At 48.9% G+C, this 26,452-nt stretch overlaps 1 protein-coding gene across 9 annotated transcripts in view; it reads left to right on the top strand.

The window, feature by feature from the left end:
- pcdh15b (protocadherin-related 15b) overlaps positions 1–26,452 on the top strand; it is a 1,235,959-nt gene that overhangs the window by 464,008 nt on the left and 745,499 nt on the right. For all 9 annotated transcript variants that reach the window (XM_085994900.1, XM_085994899.1, XM_085994896.1 and 6 more), the window contains 2 exons: positions 13,503–13,622; positions 16,845–16,955. In XM_085994900.1, the coding sequence (XP_085851026.1) occupies positions 13,503–13,622; positions 16,845–16,955 (231 nt within the window). The remainder of the gene's footprint in view (positions 1–13,502; positions 13,623–16,844; positions 16,956–26,452) is intronic.

The following is a 26,452-nucleotide window of genomic DNA, read 5'->3' as shown; positions in this document are numbered from 1 at the left end:
ATAGATTTAGTCTGTTCGGGGGTTTGATAGTCCTCTGCGACCGACGTGGCTGTTGTGGTGCCGCGGGTGTCGGCTGGGTGTCCCCGGTGGCCTCCTGGGTCTCTGCCGGGGGTGCCGCCAGGGTTGTTGAAGGGGTAGTTGGTGGGGGTACCGTTGGTCGATGTTCTTCCGGGGGTGATGAAAGAGTAGTGGGTGGGTAAGAGTTGCTGTGGTCGTTGTTGCTGCTGTTGTCGTGGTTGTTGTCGTTACCGCCTGGGGCGATGTCTTTTATGGACACGGTGTCCTCCCTTCCGTCGGCGCGCCGGACATACGCGTATTGGGGGTTGGCGTGGAGTAGGTGCACTGACTCCACGAGAGGGTCTGTCTTGTGGCCCCTCACATGCCTTCGCACGAATACCGGACCTGGGGTGGAGAGCCATGACGGCATGGATACGCCTGAGGTGGATTTCCGGGGAAAGACAAACATTCGCTCGTGAGGCGTGGCATTAGTGGCAGTACACAATAGCGACCGTATCGAATGGAGCACATCTGGGAGGACTTCCTGCCAGCGGGAGATAGGGAGGCCTTTGGTCCTTAGAGCTAGAGTGACTGCTTTCCATACTGTCCCGTTCCCTCGCTCCACTTGACCATTACCCCGGGCGTTGTAGCTGGTGGTACGGCTCGTGGCGATCCCCCTGGACAGCATGTACTGGCGTAGCTCTTCGCTCATGAAGAACGCCCCCCTATCCGTGTGGATGTAGCTCGGCATACCGAACAGGCAGAACAGGCTGTTGAGGCATTTAATGACCGTGGCGCTGGTAATGTCTGGGCAGGGGAAGGCGAATGGGAAACGAGAGTATTCGTCCACAATGTTCAGGAAGTAAACATTGCGGTCGACGGACGGGTGGGGGCCCTTGAAATCTAAGCTGAGCCGCTCAAAGGGCCGTGTAGCTTTGATTAAGTGGGCTCTATTTGGGCGGTAGAACCGAGGCTTGCACTCAGCGCAAGTGTGACAGTTCCTGGTCAGGGACCGAACTTCCTCACTCGAGTAGGGTAAGTTGCGGGACTTTATGAAGTGGAACAGCCGCGTGACCCCTGGGTGGCAGAGGTCATTGTGGAGGGTCTGTAGCCGATCCCCGGTGGCGCTGGCACACATCCCTCGTGAGAGGGCGTCGGGGAATTCGTTAAGGGCCCCTGGCCGGTAAATGATGTCATAATCGAAGGTGGAGAGCTCGATCCGCCACCTAAGAATCTTATCATTTTTAATCTTCCCCCTCTGTTTATTATTGAACATAAACGCTACCAACCGCTGGTCGGTAAGTAGGGTGAAGCGTTTGCCGGCTAGGTAGTGGCGCCAGTGGCGCACTGCCTCCACGATGGCTTGGGCCTCCTTTTCTACGGAGGAGTGTCTGATCTCGGGCCCTTGGAGGGTCCTCGAGAAGAAAGCTACGGGCCGCCCCGCCTGGTTGAGGGTGGCCGCCAAGGCAAAGTCAGACGCATCACTTTCCACTTGAAAGGGAGTGTTCTCGTCCACTGCCTGTAGCGTGGCCCGCTCAATATCCTGCTTAATGCTTTTGAAGGCGGCATGGGCCTCAGCAGAGAGCGGAAAAGAGGATGCTTTCAAGAGGGGGCGGGCTTTGTCAGAGTAGTTGGGGACCCATTGGGAATAATAAGAAAATAACCCCAGGCACCTTTTCAGGGCTTTGGGAGTGTTGGGCAGGGGCAGCTCCCGTAGGGGCGCAATCGGTCGGGGTCTGGTCCGATTTCCCCATTCTCCACCACGCTGCCTAGTATGCAGAGGCGCGTGGTGTTGTAAACGCACTTGTCCTCGTTGTAGGTGAGGTTGAGTTTTTGTGCGGTTTTCAGGAACCTCTCGAGGTTCGAGTCGTGATCCTGCTGGTTGTGACCGCAGATGGTGACGTTGTCGAGGTAGGGGAAGGTTGCCTGCAAGTGGTGGTCATCGACCATGCGGTCCATCTCCCTCTGGAAGACCGAGACCCCATTCGTCACCCCAAAGGGGACTCTGAGGAATTGGTAGAGGCGTCCGTTCGCCTCGAAGGCGGTGTACGGGCGGTCCTCTGGTCTGATAGGGAGCTGGTGGTACGCTGACTTGAGGTCGATGGTGGAGAACACCCGGTATTGGGCGATTTGGTTCACCATTTCTGATATGCGGGGTAGCGGGTAGGCGTCTAGTTGGGTGTACCTGTTGATCGTTTGGCTATAGTCGATCACCATCCGTTTCTTCTCGCTACCCCTTACCACCACCACTTGGGCACGCCACAGGCTATTGCTGCGTTCAATAATGCTCTCTTTCAGGAGCCTGTCTACCTCGGTCGCGATAAACCGCCTGTCCTCCCAGCTGTACCTCCTGCTTTTGGTCGCTATTGGCCGGCAGTTAGGGGTAAGGTTCGCGAATAGCGAAGGCGGCTTTACCTTCAGGGTAGCCAGACCGCACACTGTGAGGGGCGGCTGGGACCCACCGTAATTGAGCGTGATGCTTTGGTGGTAGCACTGGAAATCCAGGCCCAAGATCACGCTCGCACATAGATTCTTCATGATGAATACTTTAAAATTATCGTATACAGTTCCGTTAACGGACAATTGTACCGTGCAGTAACCCATAATGGTCGATGTCTGGGTTTTATCAGCCATAGAGATGGTACCCCGAGTAGGGACCACCTTTAGGGAGAGTTGTTGTACCAGTTCAGGGTGGATAAAACTCTCCGTGCTTCCACTGTCAATTAAACATTTAACCCTGCACCCGTTTACCTCGATGTCCACCATTGATTTGGATAGCGGGTGTGGCCTGGTCTGGTCCACTGTGACCGATGCCACTGTAGGGCCCTGATCGAGACAAGATGGCGTCCACGCTGCCTGCTCACAAGATGGCGGACCCCAATAGGTCGGGCAAGATGGCGTCCAAGATGGCCGCTCCCACGGCGCACACGCGGCGGTGGCGGGTTTACCCGCGGGGTTCCCTCTGCACACCTTCCCGAAGTGCCCCTTCTTACCGCACTTAAAGCAGGTGGTGCCTTTCGCCGGGCACAGGTTTCTGGTGTGCTTCGGCTGCCCGCAGAAGTAGCAGTTGGGTCCCCGACGCGTCGCAGCTGTCGTAGGGCTTCTGGGGGGAGAGCGGGGCCCCGACGGTGTCGGGCTGCCGGGCGGGGAAGATGCCTTCCAAGATGGCGGCGCCCTTGGTGCACACGTGGCGGCGTGGACAGCGCGGGCTGAAGAGTAGGCGTCCGAGTTTCTCTGGGCCACATCCAGGGATCGTGCTGTGTCCGCAGCCTGTTTCAGGTCCAATCCCGTTTTTTCCAGCAGTCTCTGCCGGATGTAAGTGGAGCTGAGGCCTGTGATAAAGGCATCGCGAACAAGCTCGTCAGTGTACACTGCGGCTTTTACACCTTGGCACTTGCAGTCTTTGCCAAGCGTTTTCAGGGTGCCTAGGAACTCCTCCACCGATTCCCCAGGTCGCTGTGCGCGAGTAGCGAGCAGATGCCTAGCATACACCTCATTCGTAGGCTGCTGGTAATGCGCCTTTAAGATGTCGCAGGCGGCCGGGTACGTGTCGGCGTCTTGGATGAGGGGGTAAACCCGGTGGCTTACCCAATTCCGCAGAATTCCGAGTTTCATACTCGCAGCGTCCGTAGCATCTTTGACGGCTGCGGAATTGTCCAGGAAGAATTCCATACACATAAACCAGTGTCCGAAGCGTGCCGATGCGTCCGTCGCATGCTGGTCCAAATCCAAACGTTCGGGTTTCAAGAGTTGATCCATTGTGTTGAAAATTAAGTCAATAAAATTGATGTGCCTCAATAAATCCGAGACTCGATGTTAGCAAAACAAAACAAGGCTTTTATTGACTTAGAAGGTAACACACAGAGGAGAATGTATCTTCCATCCAGAGGTCTGCCGTACTGGATGTGCTGCAGGCTGGGCCAGCTTACATAGGAGCCAGGTATGGGCGGAGCCCTACACACAGTACAATACAATGGAAATGAAACTGAAACCAACCACAGTCACAGGCAGAGAAATACTGATGAGTGATGAATGGAATATTTCATCACACACTGGTTCTCCCTTATCTATTCAACCAGTTACATCCTCAAAAAATTCCAGTAGATTAGTCAAGCATGATTTACCTTTTGTAAATCCATGTTGACTTTGTCCGATCCTGTCATTGTTTTCCAGGTGCTCTGCTATTACATCTTTTATAATGGACTCTAGCATTTTCCCCACTACCGATGTCAGGCTTACCGGCGTGTAATTCCCCATCTTCTCTCTACCACCTTTTTTGAATAGTGGGGTAACATTAGCTACCCTCCAATCCATGGGAACTGTTCCAGCATCCATAGAATTTTGGAAGATGACCAGCAATGCATCTACAATTTCTAGGGCCACTTCCTTAAGTACCCTAGGATGTAGATTATCAGGCCCTGGGGATTTATCAGCCTTCAATCCCGTCAATTTCCCTAACACCATTTCCCTACAAATACTGATTTCATTCAGTTCCTCCCTCTCATCAGACCCTATGTTCCCCGACATCTCTGGGAGGTTATTTGTGTCCTCCTTTGTGAAGACAGAACCAAAGTATATATTTAATTGGTCTGCCATTTCTTTGTTCCCCATTATAAATTCCCCTGATTCTGACTGCAAGGGACCTACGCTTGACTTCACCAATCTTTTTCTCTTCCCATATCTCTAGGAGCTTTTACAGTCAGTTTTTATGTTCCCTGCAAGCTTACTCTGATACTCTATTTTCCCCCTCTTAAACAGATGCCATAACGCCAACATTTAGGCATCAAATCATTTTAATGCTTTCCAACAGGGATGGCATTTCATCAATACACATAAACATTCACCCAATCTGCACAGAGATCTGGAGGTTATATCCCTTGCCCGCTGGACCCACACAGCCTTGGTTTCTTTGGGAGGCCTCTTCCTCCCAGATGAGTGGAAGAGCACCTCCCTGCTAGCCCTCACCCCCTCAACCAACATTTGCAGCGCCTCATCCGAGAATCTCGGGGATGCCCTTTCCTTGGAATTGGACATAGTGGTTTCTCAGAATATGTTGCAGGTGGTGCAGCATTGGCAGAAATCCAGTAGAATGATCCAAGGCAGCAAGCAGCCCTAAAATCAGGCTGGAAAAGTGATGTCAGCAGAGGTGAGTTTCAGTCCCAAAACACTAATTGACCAAGGGCAATCCACACCTCTGAAATCAAGTGGCCAATCAGGGGAAAATCACAATTTTTTGAAACCTATCAGTGGAGGCGGGTTTCAAACCCACCCAAACCGAAACCCGCCTCCAGTGGGAAAACTGCCCCCTATTATACTATATCTCCTCTGTCATTACAGACATTCCATTTCCTGGCCCTAACTCCCACTGGGCTGATGTCCTGAGGTGCCGCTGATCCTATCAATGTATCCATCCTTGCCCTGCTCCTCCTCCTCCTCCTTGTGCTTCTTCCCCATGTTGTTGTTGCTCCCTTTCTTCTCACCCTCCTCCTATGATCTGTTTCTATTTCATTTTTTCTGCCTTTCTCTTTCTCTCTACTTAGGTTTCAACCTTGCCTCAGTGGGAACACTCTCGTTTCTGAATCAGAAAGTCCTGGGTTTGATTCCCAGAGACTTGAGCACATAATCTAGTCTCACACCTCAATGCAGTGCTGAGGCAATGCTGCACCATTGGAGGTGCCTTCTTTCAAATAATATATTAAACTGAGGTCCAATCTGTCCTCTCAGGTAGGCCTAAAAGATCCCTAGCCACCATTTATCCCTCAAACAACATACCAAAACAGTTTTAGTAATTTCACTATGTATCGTTCTCTATCTTTCTCTCGATTTAATCAATGTTTCAGCATCTATATTTAACTTTACACACCGCTAACACAGTGGACAAGAGTTTGTCTTTATCCTCTGGGATGTTCCAACCCAATTATATCAATTCATAAGTGTTGATCCCAATGGCCTTGGTAGACCTTTGTTTGCAAAGTTCGTGTTGAGACTCTTAAAGTCGATGGGTTTCTGCTGCTGCTTTTGGTCACTGACAGCCTCTGTGTCTCACTCCGGGGTGGAGAGTCAGGTTTTGTAGGAAATAAAGCATGGTCCCTGACATTTCGTACAGTGTGTGAAAACAGCCATGTCTTAGAAAGGGGATGGAGGCATGTACATGCAGACCCCAGAAAGATCAGGAGGGTCATGGAGTAATGAAGAGAAATGCCAAGCTGATCAGTGAGCGGTATGGTAAGGCAGCAGCAGGCTGTGTCAAGGTACACAGAGAGGGACAGGCCTTTGTGAGGTAAAGTTTTTGGAGCGATTGGAAAACAAGAGAAGGCAAGTTTATGGATAAGTTTTAAGATAGGGGGCTAGATTTTCAGTTGCTAGCGCCAGCAGTTAGCGCCTTAAGAGAAGTGATTTTCGGGCGCTATGCGTGTAGCGCCCGGGCGCAACGCAGTTTGCGCCTCGCCCCAAATTAAGTTGCCCGTTAGCGCCGGCGCAAAGTTTAGCGGCCGCCTGGATGCGCGCGCAGAAAATGACGTCACATCCTCGTGCAACGCCCTTTGGCCGCCCCGAATCCAAACTTCAGTCGGACCGCCCCATTGTGCGGCTGGCGTCCAGAGCGTTTGTAAAATGGAACGCAACACACCGTGGGGAGCGCAAATTAAAGGGCACTCCTCATGCACTATAAAAGGCAGTCTGCATGTGTTGTCTGGAAGGGTCCAGTTTATTGTTGTGAACGGTGTATTTATGTCCTCCTCCTCCTCCTCCTCCTCCTCCTCCTCCTCCTCCTCCTCCTCCTCCTGTTCCCCCCCAGACTCTGCCTTTGAAAAAAACACATGCACCCTTCCCCTTTAAGAGCTCACTGGCACCAGAGTGTCTGCCATGCGCTGCGCCCGAGCTTAGGTGTTGCGCTCTGCACCGCCGGCTTAGCGCCTAAAGATAGTAGTGGAACACCTCTTTTAGCGCTCCACCAACCTCTTAGGGCGAAGCCACTGAATTTCCGGCAACGGGGCGCTACTTTGGGGCGGGCGCTAACTTCGGGCGGGCGCTAAGGTTAGCGCCCCAAAACTGTCTATACTGAAAATCTAGCCCTATATGTTTATTATGTTATTAATTATATTTTTAGCGATATATTGTACAGTGGGTGGAGAATCAGCATGGCCAATGAAAGGACTTGAACATTTTTGTTCCAGCGATTTGGTTCCTTTTGGGCTTGATTTTCCAAGCCCCAAGGAGGCGGGCATGGAGGCGGGGACAGCACGTAAAATCGGAGAAATTGGGGGAGGGTGGCAAACCCGCCCCCGTCCCGCCTCTGTGCCCTTTTGCCAGGAGGCGGGAAGATGTGCAGCTTCGGGCCCTGTCTCCTGGAGGCGGGAAAGGCTTTTAATCCTTTTAACTGCCTGTTAACAGGTAGTTAACAGGTAGAAAAAGGGATTAGTGCCATTTTACCTTCACAGGTGAAGGCTTCCCGACCTCGGAGAACCCCGCCGGGTTGGAGGAGACATGGAGGAGGTCTGCGGCAGTCGGAGGCACCTGGAAGTAAGGTGTAAAGGTGAGTGATGGGTGCAAGTGTGGAGTGGTAAGTATGCAAGGTGAGTGATAAGTATAAAAAAGTGTTCACTTACCTTTTTTTACTTCTGTAGCCTTTAGCCGTGCTGGATCAGGAGAGCGGACATCCACCTTGTCAATTTCAGGTAATGGCTGATGGACCCTCCGATCCATCAGACATCTGAAATTTACTTTTTTACAATGTTTTTTCAGTCCTCACCACAAAAACGAATCAAACTCAAGAGAATGTCAGTGTTTGACAGCTTCACAGAGCTGTCAAACGCTGTCATTTCTTCTTTCAAGAAGTCTTGACAGATAGCACGTCTGACGTTGACGTGATCTGTCAGTGACTGCTTCCCTAATTGGTTTGCTGAGCTGGGCGGGCTTAACAAGCTCAAACGGGGGGAAATCCCTCTGAATGGTCAGGTGAGGATGGAGGCGGGACATTGACACTACAAGCAGCAGTCCCGCCTCCAACTCGCCTCCATTGACAAAATCCAGCCCTTTGTGTTTTTTGATTGCCTTTCACTAAAAGACGACCACTCTTTTTTAGATAGTGATTTTTTTTAAAGTGGCAATAGATTTTGATTGGTTTTTTTGGGGGTGAAATTGAACCAAATAGCATGTCATATTGTACGAACATGTTGAGAACTTTCCCATGCCCAGCAACCACTCACACATGTCCTAGGGATCTGCACCAGATGCAATGTTTTTAATTATACAGATAGAGAAGGACGGTAATTAGTTTGAGGTGCTGCAAATGTTATTTTAATTTTCTTTTTCTATATTAGACAGCATAATAGACTATAGCCAGAGCTGCATGCAGCGACAAAAATATTGCACCAAAAATAGAAAATGCCAGTAGTTCACAGCAGGTTGATCAGCAGCTGAGAGAGAAAAAAGAGTTTAATACTTCGTTGTAACCCTTCAGCAGCAGTGGCATAATCAAGCATTTTCAGTTTCCCTTTTGCTTCGCATGTCATATAATTGATTCTGATGATAGCTGGAAATATAAAAAAACTTGTACTGCACTAGCAATGGACAAGTCAAATTTCATAGATTGCTGCACCCTAATCAGCCTATGTGTTGATGTTTCAAAAGGAAACTTTAGCCCCTTAACTTTCCTCAAATAAGGCAAACCCTTCATTCATAATGATTGGAATGCATGGCATTGCTCTGTATGGTAAAGTAAATGACTGTACCATTTCGGACCAAGTCAGATGGCACACAAATTGGAACCCACCGTTTGTCGCAACTCCATCACGACAAAATAAAAATGGAAAATGGTATGGCAAAAAAGGGAAAGAAATGATGGAATCATAGAATGATACAGCACAGAAGGAGACCATTTGGCTCATCCTGTCAATGCCGGTAGAGCTATCCAATTAGTCCCACTCTCCCGCTTTTCCCCCGTAGCCCTGTATTTTTTTTCCCCTTCAAGTATTTCTCCAATTCTCTTTTGAATGTTACTATTGAATCTGCTTCCACCACCCTTTCAAGCAGTGCGTTCCAGATCACAACAATTTGCCGTGTAAAAAAATGTTTCCTCATATCGCCTCTGGTTCTTTAGCCAATTACTTTAAACCTGTGCCCTCTGGTTACCGACCCTTCGGCAACTGGAAACAGTTTCTCCTTAATTATTCTATCAAAATCACTCATGATTTTGAACACCTCTATCACATCTCCTCTTAACCTTCTCTGCTCTAAGGAGAACAACCCCAGTTTCTCTAGTCTCTCCACATAACTGAAGTCCTTCATCCCTGGTACTATTCTCGTAAATCTCTTCTGCACCCTCTCGAAGGTCTTGACATCTTTCCTAAAGTGTGGTGCCCAGAATTGAACTAATACTCCAGCTGAGGCTTAACCAGTGTTTTATAAAGGTTTAGCATAACTTTCTTGCTTTAGTAATCTATGCCTCTATTAATAAATCCAAGAATCCCATGTGCTTTTTTAACAGCCTTCTCAACTTGTCATGCCACCTTCAAAGATTTGTGTACATACAACCCCCCCAGCTCTCTCTGTTCCTGCAGCCCCTTTAAAATTGTCAAATTTAGTTCATGTTGCCTCTCCTTATTTTTCCTACCAAAATGTATCACTTCACATTTCCCTGCAATAAATGCTGTCTGCCATGTGTCTGCCAATTTCACCAGTCTGTCCATGTCCTCCTGTAGTCTGTTACTATCCTCCTCATTATTTACTAATATTTCTGAGTACTCTGTCATCTGCAAACTTTGAAATTATGCCCTATATACCCAAGTCCAGGTCATTAATATATATCAATAAGAGCAGTGGTACTACTACCGACCCCTGTGGAACACCACTGCATACCTCCTCCCAGTCTGAAAAACAACCATTCACCACTACTCTTTATTTTCTGCACCTAGCCAATTTTGTATCCATACTGCCACTGTCCCTTTAATCCCATAGGCTTTAATTTTGCTATTATGTGGTACTTTGTCAAGCGCCTTTTGAAAGTCTATATACACAACCACAACCATACTACACTCATCAACCCGCCCCATTACTTCATCAAAGAACTCGATCAAGTTAGTCAAGCACAACTTAGCGTTAATAAATCCATGCTGACTTTAATTTATTGTCCCATACTTCTCCAAATGCCAATTAACTTTGTCCCGGAGTATTGTCTCTAAAAGTTTCCCCACCAACGACATTAGGCTGACTGTCCTAGAGTTGCCAGGTTTATCCCTCTCCCCTTTTTAAACAGTGGTGTAACATTCGTAGTACTCCAGTCCTCTGGCACCACCCCCATATCCAAGGAAGATTGGAAGTTTGTGAGTCAAGCCTCCGCAATTTCTACCCTTACTTCCCTCAGTAGCCTAGGATACATCCCATCCAAACGGGGTGACTTTTCTACTTTGAAGACTGCCAACCTTTTAAGTACTTCCTCTTTATCTATTTTTATCCTATCCAATATTGCTACTGCCTCTTCCATTGTTGCGATATTGGCAGCATCCTCTTCTCTAGTGAAGACAGATGCAAAGCACTCATTTAGTACCTCAGCCATGGCCTCTGCCTCCACAAGCACATCTCCTTTCTGGTCCCTAATTGGCCCCTTTCTTTTACTATTTATTTGTTTATAAAAGATTTTGGGTTCCCTTTTATGTTAGCCACTAATCTAGTCTCTAAGGCCGGCATTTTGCTCACCTCGGCAGGTCCGGTGCGGGGGATGTTGGTGGCGGGTCACGACCCCGCTGTATAAATGAATTTACATTGATAGGGCTTGTAAAGCTTGCCCAGTGCATTTCCCGGTCCAATTAGAGGAAGCGGGTCTGGTGACTTCATTTGATGACGCATCATCAGCCGGTTTCCTTAAAGGGATCACGGCCAACTTTCTTTTGACATTTGTGCTGGCATTGGAGTTCTGCAAACACTGACAATTACTGCACAGAGGCAGAGGGCTACACCCAGGTTCTCTGATGACACCCTCCATATGCTTATGGAGGGAGTCAGAGCACGCAGGGCGGTCTTCTTCCCTTGTGATGGGCGGAAGACACCTCCCCAGGAGACCAACACAGCCTGGTTGCACATTGCACAGGAGGGCACAAGCAGGGATGTGGTCAGGAGGATCTGGGTGCAGTTGAGCAAAACTTTTCAATGATCTCATTAGATCATGAAACAAAGCCACATTCAACCTCATTCTGCTTTGCCTCTCATCACATCCCCATCACTCTGCCTTCCCTACCCTACTCCTGCACATCCTTACACCAACTTACCTTGCACCTCCACCTATCCCTCTCTATCGACATTACCACATCCCCATCTCACTAGCCACCCCTCACACTCACCCTCATCCTAGTGCAATCATACCAACTAACAACACACAAGGGTAGCCACTTGGGTGTTTTATGCATTGTTTATGTAAAGTTTCTGTTAATGTGCTGTCAAACATTGAAATCTTTCTTGGACAGATTTGTGTGCACCTTTGGAAGTTGCAGTGAATTGTGAAACATAGCGGTACCCCCTGCAATGGTGACGAGTGTGAAAGAAATGTCTTGGTCACTGTAGGGATGCTTTATGGTGTTGGTGTGGGGTGTTGCCAATCTGGCGCATCATGTGGCAGCCAGGGTGTACAGCGTCAAGTGAAGAAAATCTGGCCATGATGAGGCCATCACTGGCTTCCCCGGCAGCAATGTGCTCGGGTGCTGATGCCCTCTGTCCTGTGCAGCACCAGCTGATTGCGGAGAAGGTTGGTGTTGTTGGTGCTGCTGGTGTGCCTGGTGCTGCTGGTTTTGGGGCTGATCGTGGTGGGACTCTGAGGTCCAAGGTGAGAAAATATAAACAGCACCCATGCTGATGGAATAGCTGGCAGGTGAAGTACAGATGACAGAAGCGATCTGTCAATGGTGAGAAAGGTAATGAGGTGAGACTGGGTAGAGACTTGTGGAAAGACTTGCAGCATGCTGAATCTGTTGTGGAAATGCAGTGAGGAACAGCTTGTTGCTGAGGAAAGTGATCTCAGTCAGGTGGGAGCTTTCACTGTACATTTGAAGCCGTCAATTAATCAGCTGGAGCAGTGGCCACTGAACTCCCACCTCAGCTTGACAGACGTGGTCACCGAACAGCGTGGTTCCCGTGGCCATGAAGTTAAAATGAAAAAGTAAGGTAAATAATGCAGTTAAGAGTCTGGTAAGCACATTATAATTAGTTTAATTGGGTCACCCGCCGCTGCCTGTCGGGTCTGCTCAGCGCTGACAGACCTGACATTGGGAAAGGCACGTTGTGGCGGGTTGACAGTGGATTCCCAATGCGCTGTCAAAAAAAACACTTTCCCACCCGACCCGCCAACAATCCTGCCCGCTGACACCCCGGAAAATTCCAGCCATAGTCTCTCTTTGTCCCTCTTGTTCCCTTTTTTAGATCTCCTCTGTACTTTCTATATTCAGCTTAGTTCTCTACTGTATTATGAACCATACATGTGTCATAGCCTCCTTTTTCTGTCTCATTTTAAGCTCTATGGGCGCGAAATTCAGTTACGCCCCTTTTGGGGGCGTTAACCGAGCCAAGGCCGAACATTTTGTGCCTGGCGCAGAAGTACCGCCCCGGTCGCTAATTTCGGCTTAACACCCCACACAGGTAGTGGAGCGCAATGTTGGGCACTCCACTCCCTGGTGGGGCGGTAACCGAGGCGATGTTGGGGCGCGATCGGCAGCGTCCGCGGAGTGCTGCCGCGTTTCAACATCCCTCCCCTTTAATTAAAGGGGAGGGCCGCTGCGCCCTCTGCAGGGCCTCCGATGGCCCATACTAGGCCACCAGGTGACGTGGTGCCACGGCCGCAGCCTGGCACCGAGATGCGGTGACATCGCCCGCTGCAGCCTCGCGGGGCGCAGCCGAATTTCTGCCACGGGGTGGTAAGTGGCCATGGCGGGGTGCTATGGGTTTGCGGCGCATGGTGATGACATCACCGCTGGCGGTGCAGCAGATGGGGTGCTACCAGCGAGGGTGCGCCGCTATTGAGTAGCGCTTTCCCCCCCCCCCCCCCCCAGGCCGATAAGCCCTTTGTGCCCTGTTAGCGTTAGCCCAGAGGAGTTAACAACAGGCGCAAAGGAGCCAAATTTCTAGTCCTTTATCTTTAGTCATCCAGGGAGCTCTAGCTTTGGATGCCCTTCCTTTCCCCCTCATGGGAATGTGCCTTCTCTGTACCAGAGCCATCTCCTCTTTGAAGGCTGCCCATTGTTCAATTACTGTTTTGCATACCAATTTTTGATTCCAATCCAACTGGGCCAGATCCCTGTTTCTATATATGATGAAGAATAAATACATTACAGGTTTGCTGAAGCAGTGAAATATCTCCAGGTTCAGATATATGGTTTATAGTTTGCAATGTGTAACACCCGTCAGACATATTCCCATTCAGATTGTGTATTATCAGAAAGTGTTTGGTGCTAAACATTTGTCATTTGATGTCGGTATGGATTGTTAATATTGTGATTTCTTTTCCCCTTTTCTTTTTGTAGTTGACACCAGTTGGGACGACCATTTTTACTGGCTTCTCTGGAAGAAATGGAGCAACTGACATAGATGATGGTCCTAATGGACAGATCGAATATGTTATTCAGCGCAATCCAAATGATCCAGTATGTATCACATAGTGGGTTTCACAGATCACAGAAAATCACAGAAACCCCACAGTGCAGATAGAGGCCATTTCAGCCCATCGAGCCTGCACCGACACATATCCCACCCTATCCCCGTAACCCCGCGTATTTAATCCCCCTAACACTAAGGGTCAATTTATCATAGCCAATCAACCTAACCCGCACATCTTTGGACTGTGGGAGGAAACCGGAGCACCCGGAGAAAACCCACGCAAACACGGGGAGAATGTGCAAACTCCACACAGACAGTCGCCCAAGGGCGGATTCGAACCCGGGTCCCTGGCGCTGTGAGGCAACAGTGCTAACCACTATGCCACCGTGCTGTTTATTTTCTTTCTCTCAACATCTGCTAGCAGGTGCAGTTAAATATCTGGCAGAAAACTGCACAACAAAAATTTGGTCCAAATTTGCATGAATCCTGGACTTAGCTCGAGTTTCCTGTGGTTTTGTTTGGGGGCAGAACCTATGCTCACCCTAAACAAGGCCATTGATGGAAAGGGGGTAGTGTTGAGGGTGGGGTTTCCTTACAGGGGGAATTCCTGCATCCTCAGCCTTGCAGAGACCTGGTGTAAGTTTGGGTGTACTGATTAAGAAGAAGCGTAATGGCCTCCTAATAGTCGAAGTGAATATCACCTGGTGGTGAAGGGGCGAGATGGGTCCAGAGCAGGTTAATGATCTGCAACCCGGAAGAGGAGGTAAGAGGGTACAGGGCCACAGGTTGGCATTTCCAGGAGGGGAGGGGTGACAGCCAGCGCCTCCACCTCCAGCCACCATCGCTGCAATTTACGGCCTCCTGGAGCAGTGGGCAACTCGCATTGTAGTATGCTGCCCTACTGGCACGGGCACCCACCAACACCATGCAAATAAGGTGGTCTTCTCGTTGACCACATACTCTGGTGGGGTCAGTGGTAGAGGTCACCCATGGTGACAATACTGCCATAACATTATAAACCTTTATAAATCACTGGTTAGGCCTCAGCTAGAGTCTTGTGTCCAATTCTGGGCATCACACTATAGGAAGGAGGTGAATGCCTTGGAGAGGGTTCAGAGGAGATTTACTAGAATGGTACCAGGGATGAGGGACTTCAGTTATGTGGAGAAGCTGGGATTGTTCACCTTAGAGCGGAGAAGGTTAAGGGGAGATTTAATAGAGGCGTTCAAAATTACGAGTGGTTTTAATGGAGTAGATGGGGAGCAACTGTTTCCACTGGCAGGAGGGTCAATAGCCAGAGGACACAGATTTAAGATAATTGGCAGAAGAACCAAGGGGGAGATGAGGAGACATTTGTTTACGCAGCGAGTTGTTATGATCTGGAACGCACTGCTTAAAAAGGTGGTGGAAGAAGATTCCATAGTAACTTTCAAAAAGGAATTTGATAAATAGTTTAAAAGGAAAAAATTGCAGGACTATGGAAAAAGAGCAGAGGAGTTGGACTAATTGAATAGCTCTTTCAAAGAGCTGGCACAGGTATGATGGGCCAAATGGCTTCCTTCTGTGCTGCAACATTCTATGGTAATTGCTGGGATCGCATCGCTGAATAATTTCGGCCGATTTTATTTACGATTTCTACCTACCAGAAGAGAATCTAAAGCCGGAGCTCGATACTAGTACCACCACTTGCTGATTTTCATCTGGAATTTCCTCGGCGATATCTTCCCAATCGACTGCCTTAACTTTGGCAGAAGCCTTGGATGGATAGATAAACGTGGTTTCTGCCGATCTTGCACCAAAGTTACAGCGGCCGGTCGCCAGAAACCCCAAGAAAATCCCGGTGATTCTCTTTGAACATTTGCCAGGCTCTGTTTAAGTTTTCATGATTTAAATTTTTTCATAAGCTGATTTTTTTAATGTAACTCCAGGAAATTAAATTCTTGGTGAAGAACCAGCATTGCAGACTTATAACCTGGCTGGTGCCTCTTTATTTTCAGAATGTAAATAGAAATGTGCTTTTAACATTTTGTTGTTTGTATTTGTTTTAAGTACCAACACCAGATATATAATTTTTTTAAACTGGCTGCAGGTTGTTTCAAATTAGTTAATTTTCTAATGCTGTGAGCAGCATTTCTTTTTAAATAGAAACAAATAAAACATAAGGCCTCCAGACTTTACAATGTGACCTGTTAATCAACCTTGGTTTTAAATATCAATCTTTATTATTAAGCAGCTGGCTGGTTAAATGTGATAAATGCCTTGTTTTCACCATGTAGCTTTCAGTCGAGACTGTTGAGCCATGCCAAAAGATGATGGGCGAGAAATTCAGTGCCTTAGCGTCTCCCATTATCGCCTCCGGGGGGCGACAACAGGGCACTAAGGTCTTAACGCCCGGGCGTGGCGATGTTACCGCCACCCGCGAAATTCACCTGCCAATTTGCGGCGGCGGTAACCCCGATTGCCATGCTCACCTGTGGCCAGAGATTGTGACGTCATCCGGCCGCACATCGCCCCGGTAGCGCCCCAGACCTGAAATTCATTTCCGCCCCCTGAAGCATTGCCGGAGCTTGAGGGGATGTGCATCGGGAGGCCGGCCGCTTCGGGGGCGATGCTTAAAGGCGAGGTGGCTGAGGTAAGTAAAAAAAAACTTACCTTTTTTGATCCTTTTTTATGCGGGTTCCTGCCCGCAATCGATCAGCCCGGCACTCACTCAGATCACGCAGGTTCACTGCTCCCTTGGTGGTCCAGGTAGGTGCCCTTTCTTTTGCTGAGCCTGCAGCGATGGCCCCTTCCTTTTAAGGGAGGGTAGGAGCTTTTGAACACGGCAATGCTGCACGGTCCAGTGTGCAGCGTTGCAGAACTCACCGCCCCGCCTGCTGCTGATAGCGCTCCAAGAGGGAAGTAGAGCGCTTGATTTAACACTCCACCTCCCTCTTGGAGCGAGAAAACCTAATTATTTAAAAGTTAGAAAAACATAGCGCCTGGTGCTAATTTTCAAAATTTTAAAAGGTATCGTGCCAAACACCCCCGATGAACAAGATACTATTGACACCGTGTTGATAGAATGTTGTATTTTAGAGTTAATTAAATCACTAATAAAGTGATAGTAATAAAAAAACTATTTTAAGTATATGATGGTATGAAGCAATGGAATCATATTTTGTGAAATGTCAAGGTACAATATATTGAACTAATTTGTTGTTGGTGCAGCTGAATAACATTTGACAGGAGCAAAATGAAAACTTGAACCCGTTTCTTTGTGTTCATAGGAATCCAGTCGGACGTTTGACATTCCACTCACATTGTCAGGAGCTGTGGTTTTAAGGAGAAGGCTGAATTATGAAGAAAAAACACGTTACTATGTCATTGTTCAAGCCAATGTAAGACATTTATTTGAAGAATTGCAATCGCTCTCTTTATACAGTACTTGCATTTTAACAATTGTATACTGTCCAGTGGATTGGACATTTGATGAGAGCAGCACTCAGAAATGTGGTATAACTTTCTTGTGCAGTTTAATTGATGTTGTCAGACTAACCAATGTTAAATTATTGCCTAAAAGCATTAGAATCACTCGCAGCTTTTAGCAAACATGCTTTGACATGTAATTGCAAAGCAGTGATAGCTGTTTTCTTCTACCAGTCAATGCAATTTCCGTTAGCAGAAAATAAGTACAGCAGTAAGTAGAATCCTTAAAGTAAAGTACATATTATTTTCCTGGAACCATTTTAACTGGCACATTTATTTGAGAATAATTGTGCTTTGAAATCTAGTTCATGTATATGGCTTACATTTTACAGATTTCAAAAACAACTTTTGGAACAACATAATTTTTTGTGTCAATGTGAGCCAGAGTTTATCATTCCTCAACTTAGACAAAGATGTCTCCTGAAAATAAAATTGAGTTTAAAATGTATAATTCATATAATTTGATGTGTTTATCTCTGTCAAAAATAATTTAACTTCTCTCGTGGTATTACTTATGGGTCCCTGGATGAGGCTAGGTTGTATTCTTCCGTTGTTCGATACCCTGCTCTCCTGACTGTTTGCCCAGACCTGTCGCTGTGTCCATCCCCACTCTCTTATTGTGCCTCATGATCTTCATTATGTGTATACTTTGTCCCTGCTTATAACGTGCTTGTTGCTTCTCTCTTATTGGGCTGAAATTTAATGGGGAAGGCAAGTTGGGAGCGAGGGGGTCTCCGAAGTGGTCGGAAAACCAGGGAGAACGGGTTTGTCGCAGGCCCTGCCTAATTTAACGGAGATATTGGAGGCCTCGGGGGGGGGGGAATCGGAGGCCTGGTGGCGGGGAGCTCGGAGACCTGGGGAGGGAGATCGGAGACGTGTGGCGGGGCGGGGGGGGGGAATTGGAGGCCTGTGGCGGGGGGGGGTGGTATCAGAGGCCTGGTGGCGGGGAGCTCGGAGACCTGGGGAGGGAGATCGGAGGCCGGGGGTGGGGGGGCGGGAATCGGAGGCCTTGTAGCAGGGAGCTCGGAGACCTGGGGAGGGAGATTGGAGACCTGGGGAGGGAGATCGGAGACCTGGGGAGGGAGATCGGAGGCCTGTTGCGGAGAGCTCGGAGACCTGGGGAGGGAGATCGGAGACCTGGGGAGGGAGATCGGAGGCCTGTGGCGGAGAGCTCGGAGACCTGGGGAGGGAGATCAGACACCTGGGGAGGGAGATCGGAGGCCTGTGGCGGGGGCGGGGGGGAATCGGAGGCCAGTGGTGGGGAGCTCGGAGACCTGGGGAGAGAGATCAGAGGCCGGGGGTGGGGGTGAATCAGAGGCCTGAGGGCGGGGAGCTCGGAGACCTGGGGAAGGAGATCGGAGACCTGTGGCGGGGGATGGGGGGGGAATCGGAGGTCTGGTGGCGGGGAGCTCAGAGACCTGGGGAGAGAGATCGGAGGCCGGGGCTGGGGGTGAATCAGAGGCCTGAGGGCGGGGAGCTCGGAGACCTGGGGAAGGAGATCGGAGACCTGTGGCGGGGGATGGGGGGGGAATCGGAGGCCTGAGGGCGGGGAGCTCAGAGACCTGGGGAGAGAGATCGGAGGCCGGAGGTGGGGGTGAATCGGAGGCCTGAGGGCGGGGAGCTCGGAGACCTGGGGAGGGAGATCGGAGACCTGTGGCGGGGGATGGGGGGGGAATCGGAGGCCTGTGGTGGGGAGCTCGGAGACCTGGGGAGGGAGATTGGAGGCCGGGGGTGGGGGTGAATCAGAGGCCTGAGGGCGGGGAGCTCGGAGACCTGGGGAGGGAGATCGGAGGCCTGTGGCGGGGGGGGGGGGTGAATCGGAGGCCTGGTGGCGGGGAGCTCAGAGACCTGGGGAGAGAGATCGGAGGCCGGGGGTGGGGGTGAATCAGAGGCCTGAGGGCGGGGAGCTCGGAGACCTGGGGAAGGAGATCGGAGACCTGTGGCGGGGGATGGGGGGGGAATCGGAGGCCTGAGGGCGGGGAGCTCAGAGACCTGGGGAGAGAGATCGGAGGCCGGGGGTGGGGGTGAATCGGAGGCCTGGTGGCGGGGAGCTTGGAGACCTGGGGAGGGAGATCGGAGACCTGTGGCGGGGGATGGGGGGGGAATCGGAGGCCTGAGGGCGGGGAGCTCGGAGACCTGGGGAGGGAGATCGGAGACCTGTGGCGGGGGATGGGGGGGGGAATCGGAGGCCTGTGGTGGGGAGCTCGGAGACCTGGGGAGGGAGATTGGAGGCCGGGGGTGGGGGTGAATCAGAGGCCTGGTGGCGGGGAGCTCGGGGACCTGGGGAGGGAGATTGGAGGCCGGGGGTGGGGGTGAATCGGAGGCCTGGTGGCGGGGAGCTTGGAGACCTGGCCGGGGGGGGGAGATCAGAGGCCTGCGGAGGAGGGCGGGGAGGAATCAGAGGCCTGGTAGCAGGGAGCTCGGAGGCCTGGGGGGGGAAGATCGGAGCCCGGGGGGGGAGATCGGAGGCCGGTGGGGGAAATCGGAAGCCTTGGGAGAGGGGGGGAGATTCGGAGGTTTGCGGGCGGATCGGAGGCCTTGTGGGGTGGGGTCTCTGATGGCGGGTGGTGTGTTAGGCAGGGACCCTGGATCCAGGGGGTAGGTGTAAAGGCACTTACCTCCTGAGCCCAGCAGTCCTCGCCTTGCATTAGCTGGCAAGTTTCACGAGGCCTACGAAACCCGACCAGCTAAAGTTCAATTCAAAATGGAGGTTAAAGCAGAGGCTCCCAGCCTCATTATAATATTTAAATAGACGACCCGCCTCCTGGCAGCGGGTTGGCTGCCCGCCCCGCCTCCGTTAAAACTGGACATGGGTGGGTTGGAGGCGGGATCAGGTCGGGATTCAGATTCTTAACACTTTAATTTCCCACACTGCCCCAACCCTCCCTTTTTTTAGGTTAAAATCCCCCCCCCACACCATTGTCTCTGCTGCACAGGCTTTGCTCATTCACTTCCTTGCTAAAGTGGCTGGAGACTTGATCCACACTGCATTTTTGCACACCACCTATCGCTTGTAGCGACCTAGTTTCTGAGTGAAGCCAGTGTTGACGACTGAGTTTAATTATTTATTATAGGCAATCCCATGTGTGTTTGCCAGAATCTGGAGGTCAAATACATATCCACAATATATAATAGAAAATATATATAAACTATATTTGGTATTACAGGAGCATTGTACAATGTTGATGTCCTGTTGTGTTACCCATACAGAGAAATTAGAAAAAAAATCTTCCTTTTCTTGGCTCCCACTCTTTCTTTATGTCACTGTGACTTGAGAGTGGCTAGGGAGCTTGCAAGACTTTAACACCAGAAACCTAGAGGCAGTGTTGAAATAAATAAATGAAGTCTGGAGTTTATGTATGTCATAGGAACAAAGAAACATAGTAACAGGAGGAGGCCATTCAGCCCCTCAAGCCTGTTCCGCCATTCAATGAGATCGTGGCTGATCTGTGACCTAACTCCATATACCCGCCGCCTCTGCCCTTATTACCTTTGATTAACAAAAATGTATCAATCTCCGATTTAAAATTTACAATTGACCTAGCATCAACTGCCTTTTGCGGGACAGAGTTTCAAACTTCTACCACCCTTTCTGTGTAGAAGTGTTTCCTAATTTCACTCCTGGAAGGTTTGGCTCTAATTTTTAGGCTATGCCCCCCCCCGCCACCCGCAGTCCTATACTCCTCAACCAGTGGAAATAGTTTCTCTCTATCTACCCTATCACTTTCCCTTAATATCTTGAAAACTTTGATCAAATCACTGATTAACCTTCTAAATTCCAGAGAAGGAAATTTTCCTTCTGGTGACTATTTACTTTAAAACCAAGAAAGCTCACCAGATTAATATTTTTAAAAGTAATAGTTATTTATTGCAGGCACGCACACCCATTTCCAACCACTGCCTTTACATTTATGAGACATGTCCCAAAAGATTGTCCAAATTGTAGCCATGCCTGCAGGCTAAGCAGTGACTGCTAGTTCATTCTTTTTCTTTCTTTCTCCCTTTCTCTCTTTCTTTCTTTTTTTCTTTCTTTTTTCTTTCTCTCTTTCTTTCTCTGTTTCTCCTTTCTTTCTTTCTCCTTTCTTTCTTTCTCTCTTTCTTTTTCCATCTTTCTCTCTTTCTCCTTTCTTTCTCTCTTTCTCCATCTTTCTTGCTTTTTCCTTTCTTTCTTTCTTTCTCCCTTTCTTTCTCCATCTCTCCTTTTTATTTCTTGCAACAGCGGAGAGTTACATTTTGCCAGCATAAAAATGGCAATCTCTTAATTGTTGCAGACTGAAAACAAATCAAGCATGTTGGGCTGAATGGCCTCCTTCTGTGGCGTATGGTTCTATAACATGGAGGATGCTCAGAGGCATATCAACAAGAAATCCAAACATTGGGAATCTAATAGTGCCCCAGCCCCAGGTCCTACAGATGGGGTAGGCTTGTGCGGAGGAAGGCTTTCTAAGCCAGAATAGGTTTATGACTAAGTTTAATTATTTATTTGATAATTATTTCTTTTATATGTTTGTGCTATAGTTTGCAGTGATGAGCATATAGGGGTATAGTTTCCGCTCGGTTGTGCTGTTTTTTTCAGAACATTTCGCCCGAGATCGGCGTAAGTTCGTGGAATTTTAAGCGCAAATTACATCCAGCGCAAATCAAGTTTCTGCGATCTTTTGCGCTGGTCAAAAAACATCGCACTAAAAGCCGGCCTTGCCCACAAAACTGGCCATGCCCCCAGATCGAATTAATCCCCTTTGCAAATTTCCACAAATTGTGCTCGTTTGCGGGCCTCCGAGAAGGCTTTAAAAATTAAGCTGGTTCTTTTGAGACACTAAGAGGGACGTTTTAAAAGCTTTTGAATGTTTTCTTTTCAAATTACTAAGAAACTGACCACTATACCCCAATATAACTAGAAAATGGTTCTGTATATTTTTAAAAAGTAATTTTCAATCAATTAAAATCGGGTTACTCACAGATGGTGGACTGACACTCTGATTAAAAACGCTTATTTTTTGTCATAAACCCATTTTCAGCTGTATTAATCAAACTGCCCCAAGTTAGCACTCTTAAATACATCAAGGAATATTTTTTAAAGCAAATTTTTTTTTAAACAAAATTATATTCCAAAACGCTGAGCTGGTTCAGGGCGGATTTTATGTTCAGAGATATGCAAATGAGTTTACTTGAGGGGAAAAAAGCTCTTCTCAAAACTAGCACAATTTTGGGTGCAATTTGCACCCAGATCGCCGATTACGCCCAAAGTAGAAACTACTGTTGTAAAGTCTGTGGGTTATATGGTGAATTAATACACAGACTACAAGAGTAACTTTAACAGGACTTTACTATTCGAAGGTCAGGGCGAATCTGCCCAATAAATCCTTACACAGCACTTATATACCGGTGTGGTCACTCCCGGTATTACAGTATACAGCAGCCAAGATAAAGTAGTGCAACACCTAAAATAGTTCTCTTAAAGGTGGACGGTTACATACAATAGTTCTCTTAAAGGTAGAACGGTTACATACACTACAATCCTCCCTTTTTAGCTTACAACATACTTATTCCCCATTAAACATAACATATATCCAACTTCATGTAAAAACAGTTCACAGATGTAGTCTCTGCGGAAACAGTTCACAGATTCAGTCTCTGCGGGAAACAGTTCACAGATTCAGTCTCTGCGGAAAACAGTTCACAGATTCAGTCTCGGTGTAGTCGGTTCACGTTGCTGGAGTGACTCATCCAATAGTCCTTCACTGGACTTAACAGCTTGAACTTCCGTCACTTCTGAACCAGCATTGTTGACTTCTAAAAGCTTGAGTACCTTGGGAAGTTTTTCTACTTCCAAACTGATTTGGCTCCGTACGGAGAGACCACATGTGTGACCTGGTAGAGGTGATAATGGTTCAGATGGTCATCATCTTCTGCTTCGTCTTTTCCTTTTCTGCTTCTTGGAGACTCTCTGGGCTCCACTGTCAGCTGTCAGCTGCATGCACCGTTCCTCCTTCTCGTCCTCCTTTTTCCGTAGTAGCACCACCATCTCCCGATGTTCCTTAGACTTTAGGTGATTCTTCATGGTTTCTGCACTTTGGGAGTTTTCATCACAAGCTGGGCAGAGCAGGTCATCGTAATATTCGGTGTCGTCCAACAGGTCATGGTAATATTCGGTGTCGTCCTGAGCTAGGCCAGCGAGAGGGTCTTCTATTCCCTCCATACCCAGCTGGACGTTAGCCAGCTTTTGTTCCAAATCCAGACATCTTTCCTGAAGAGACTTCTTCATGCGTTCAGTTTCATCCAGCTTTTTCTGGGCTTCCTGCAAGTCTTTTACTACTGACCTCATTCGGGATTTCAATACTTCAACTTCATTGGGAGATTGATTGATTATATTATTCAATCCCTCTACTGGAGCAGCTGTTTCAGCATTCTGTTGTTCAACATTGACGTGAATCAGCGTACTTTTGGCATCCAAGGTTTGCTCTGCTGCCATCTTCTCAGTCTGTGTTGCAACCTCAGCTATTCCAATAACTTTTGGGAGCTCCAAACCCCTCTCCTTTGAAGATTTAGACTCATGTCCAAATTGTTCCCATTTCAGAGTCTTGTCCCTCAGCATATGAAGGAGTTGGCTGACTGTTGACTCTTCTGACCTCATCCGTTTCCCAGTAGCTGCAGGGCTGTTTATAACCTTGCCCTGGGGCTCCTTTGCTGTTTCTACTTCGCCATCATCCGCAGCCTCCACCATTCGAATTTCCACAAATGAATCATCCGGTGATGCTGCACCCAACTTCAGTAGGAGCTCGGAATTCATGGCGACCAACTCAGCCTTTTCTGCCTGCAATCTGCTAACAAGCGCCTTCAGTTGCTGAACATCTTGCTCCACCAGATTAGAGCACGCACCTTCAGAAACCGAATCAGCTTTGATTCGTTTGGCCTCCTTGCGCAGACGGTTTGTGTGCTCCTGCTCCCTTTTCTCCCTCAGCTGTTTCTGTTGTCTTTCCAGATTCTCCCACTCTGTGTCAAAGAACGTTTTCATTGCTTTTATCTCTTGCTCGAGACGGCAACTCAATTGTTCTAATTGCTGTTGTAATTTGAAATGGAGTTGAGTTCGAGCCCGGTGTTCCTCAGACTTGTGCATGTCTGTAAACTGGACAGACTCAGAATTCTCTGCCAAACTATGTTGTTGTTGTTCAGTGGAATTCTGTTCTGAAACTTTGTTCTCCTTTGAAGCATCAGTATTTATGCACTCCTTCATTTTTCCAACCTTTGTCAGCAAGTCCATTTTAGACTTGTCTTTCGCACCTGGGCTGGTCTTATCGTCATCCATTTCAGAGTCTGAGCTGATTGTCTTCACCGAGTTCTCACTCGTTATTGCTTTTAGGTAGTGCCATTCCATGTTTATTTCCCTGATCCACTCCCGTCCCAGAAGTGGTGGACCTCCCTCAGGTAGTACATATAAGTCCATTCCTTGGTGTTCTTTGCCCCTGTCTCTCACCTTGACTTGTATCTTTCCCATGGGGTATACTTTATGCCCCGTGTATGTCTGCAATACGATCTTGGTATCTCTCAAGGGTATATGTGAGAATAGCCGGTTGTAATCCCTTCGATTTATGACTGATAGGGCTGATCCTGTGTCCAATTCCATTTTCACTTGGACTCCGGCTACTTTTAGTGTGACCCAGATAGTTTGTAGGTCAGCTTCCTTACTCACATTGTGAATTCTCAGACTACCCAGTTCCTGGCCGTTCGGGTCTGAATCCGAATTCTGTTCATCTGAACTCTTCTCAGCCACCTTGTGTACCTTGCTGTACTTCTCCTGCGGTGACTTTTTTCTGTTGTTGGTCTTCTTTCCTGACCGGCATACTTTAGCGATGTGACCAAGCTTGCCACATTTTCTACATTCCTGGTTTTTAAACCAGCATTGGTTCTGGTCGTGTGTTGTCTTCCCACAACGATAACATTTTGTTGTACCCGAAGTCATTTGATCCACGCTGAGTACCGCTGCCTTCAGCTGCATTTCCGCAGTGCCTCTCGTGGCTGCTTTGTGTGATGCTGCAATAAGGACAGCCTTGTCAAGTGTAAGATCGTTCTCTTCGAGCAGTCGCTTTTGTGTTCCTTCCTTCGACAACCCGCACACGAACTTGTCTCTCAATGCCTCTGTCAGATTTTCCCCAAACTGGCAGTATTTCGCTAGTCTACGCAGTTCGACCAAGTATTCCGCGTTGCTTTCCTCTTTCCGTTGCGTTCTCGCATAAAATTTGAATCGTTCCGCCAACATCAGCGGTGTGGGGTTCAAATGATCCTTCAGGACAGCAACAATATCAGCGAAAGCCTGATCCGCCGGTTTAGCTGGTGATAGAAGATGCTTCAATAGCCCGTATGTCTTCGCCCCCATTGCGTTTAATAAGGTGAGAGCTTTATCATCATCTGCTATTTTATTGGCCTCACAATATATCTCGATGCGTTCTACGTACGTGGCCCAATCTTCCACCTTGGAATCGAAGTTGTTGATGTTACCATGCTTAGGCATCTTCACTATCTTTTTGAGAAACCACAACGAATTTGTTCGTTACTTTTTTTTTTCCAAAAATGGCGGTTTCCCGCGCTTGGGGAGGGGTAAGCTTTCCTTCGGGCGACGACCGCTGGCTTTCGGAGTTCGCAGCCTGCGCGCCGGCTTCAGTGCGTTCCTTGTTCCCTTTTCTCGGCCGACAACCGGCGCTGGGGACAACCCGTTGGCGGCAAACAGTTCCAGCCGCTGGGCGGAATCTTGCTCGGTCTCCCTCGCTCGGTCCCGTTCCCCCTTCACTCGGGCTCTGTCTCTCCCTCAGCGGCTTCCAATCGCGCCTCCCAGCCCTCTCGCAATCCGGTCCTTTCCTCCCCCGGCTGCGGCTGAGTTCTCCGCGGTTTTATTTATTTTTATATCTTCCCGCGCCTTACGATCCCGGTCGCAGCGCCTCGTGGCCTCGGTAGCTGCCCGGCCTTTTTCGCCGGTCGCGGTCTAGCTGTCTCACGACGCTGTTGCGCCTCCCAGCCTGCTTGTAGCCCGGTCTCTCACACCAGCTGCGTTCCCGCTTGTAGCCCGGTCTCTCACACCGGCTGCGTTCCCGCTTGTACCGCGGCTTCCATGCCCTACGCTGCCCCAGTCTCAGTGCCTCTGGGCCCGACTTCTGTCCGGCTCCTTTCCCCCGACCGTGGTCGAGTTCACCGCCCTTATCCTCCGTTTCTTTTTATTTTCCCCCTACTCACAGTCAACGTGGCCGACTTGCTTCTCTTGGCTGGTCGGCTCACTCACCGCCGTGGCAGAAGGGACAATAACAGCCTGTTGCTGATGGAAGGCTTCGTGTCTGAATCCTTCCTTCTTCCTTGCTCTGCAGACTCGAGTCTTCTCTCAGCCGAACGACGAGGGCGGGTGCCTCTTCTCGACGCTCGT

Source organism: Somniosus microcephalus, chromosome 8, assembly GCF_052327205.1.
Source record: "Somniosus microcephalus isolate GS21.2 chromosome 8, FLI_Smic_1.0, whole genome shotgun sequence".
Lineage (NCBI taxonomy): Eukaryota > Metazoa > Chordata > Chondrichthyes > Squaliformes > Somniosidae > Somniosus > Somniosus microcephalus.
Note: the sequence above shows the minus strand (reverse complement) of the source record. Positions and strands in the feature narration are given on the sequence as shown.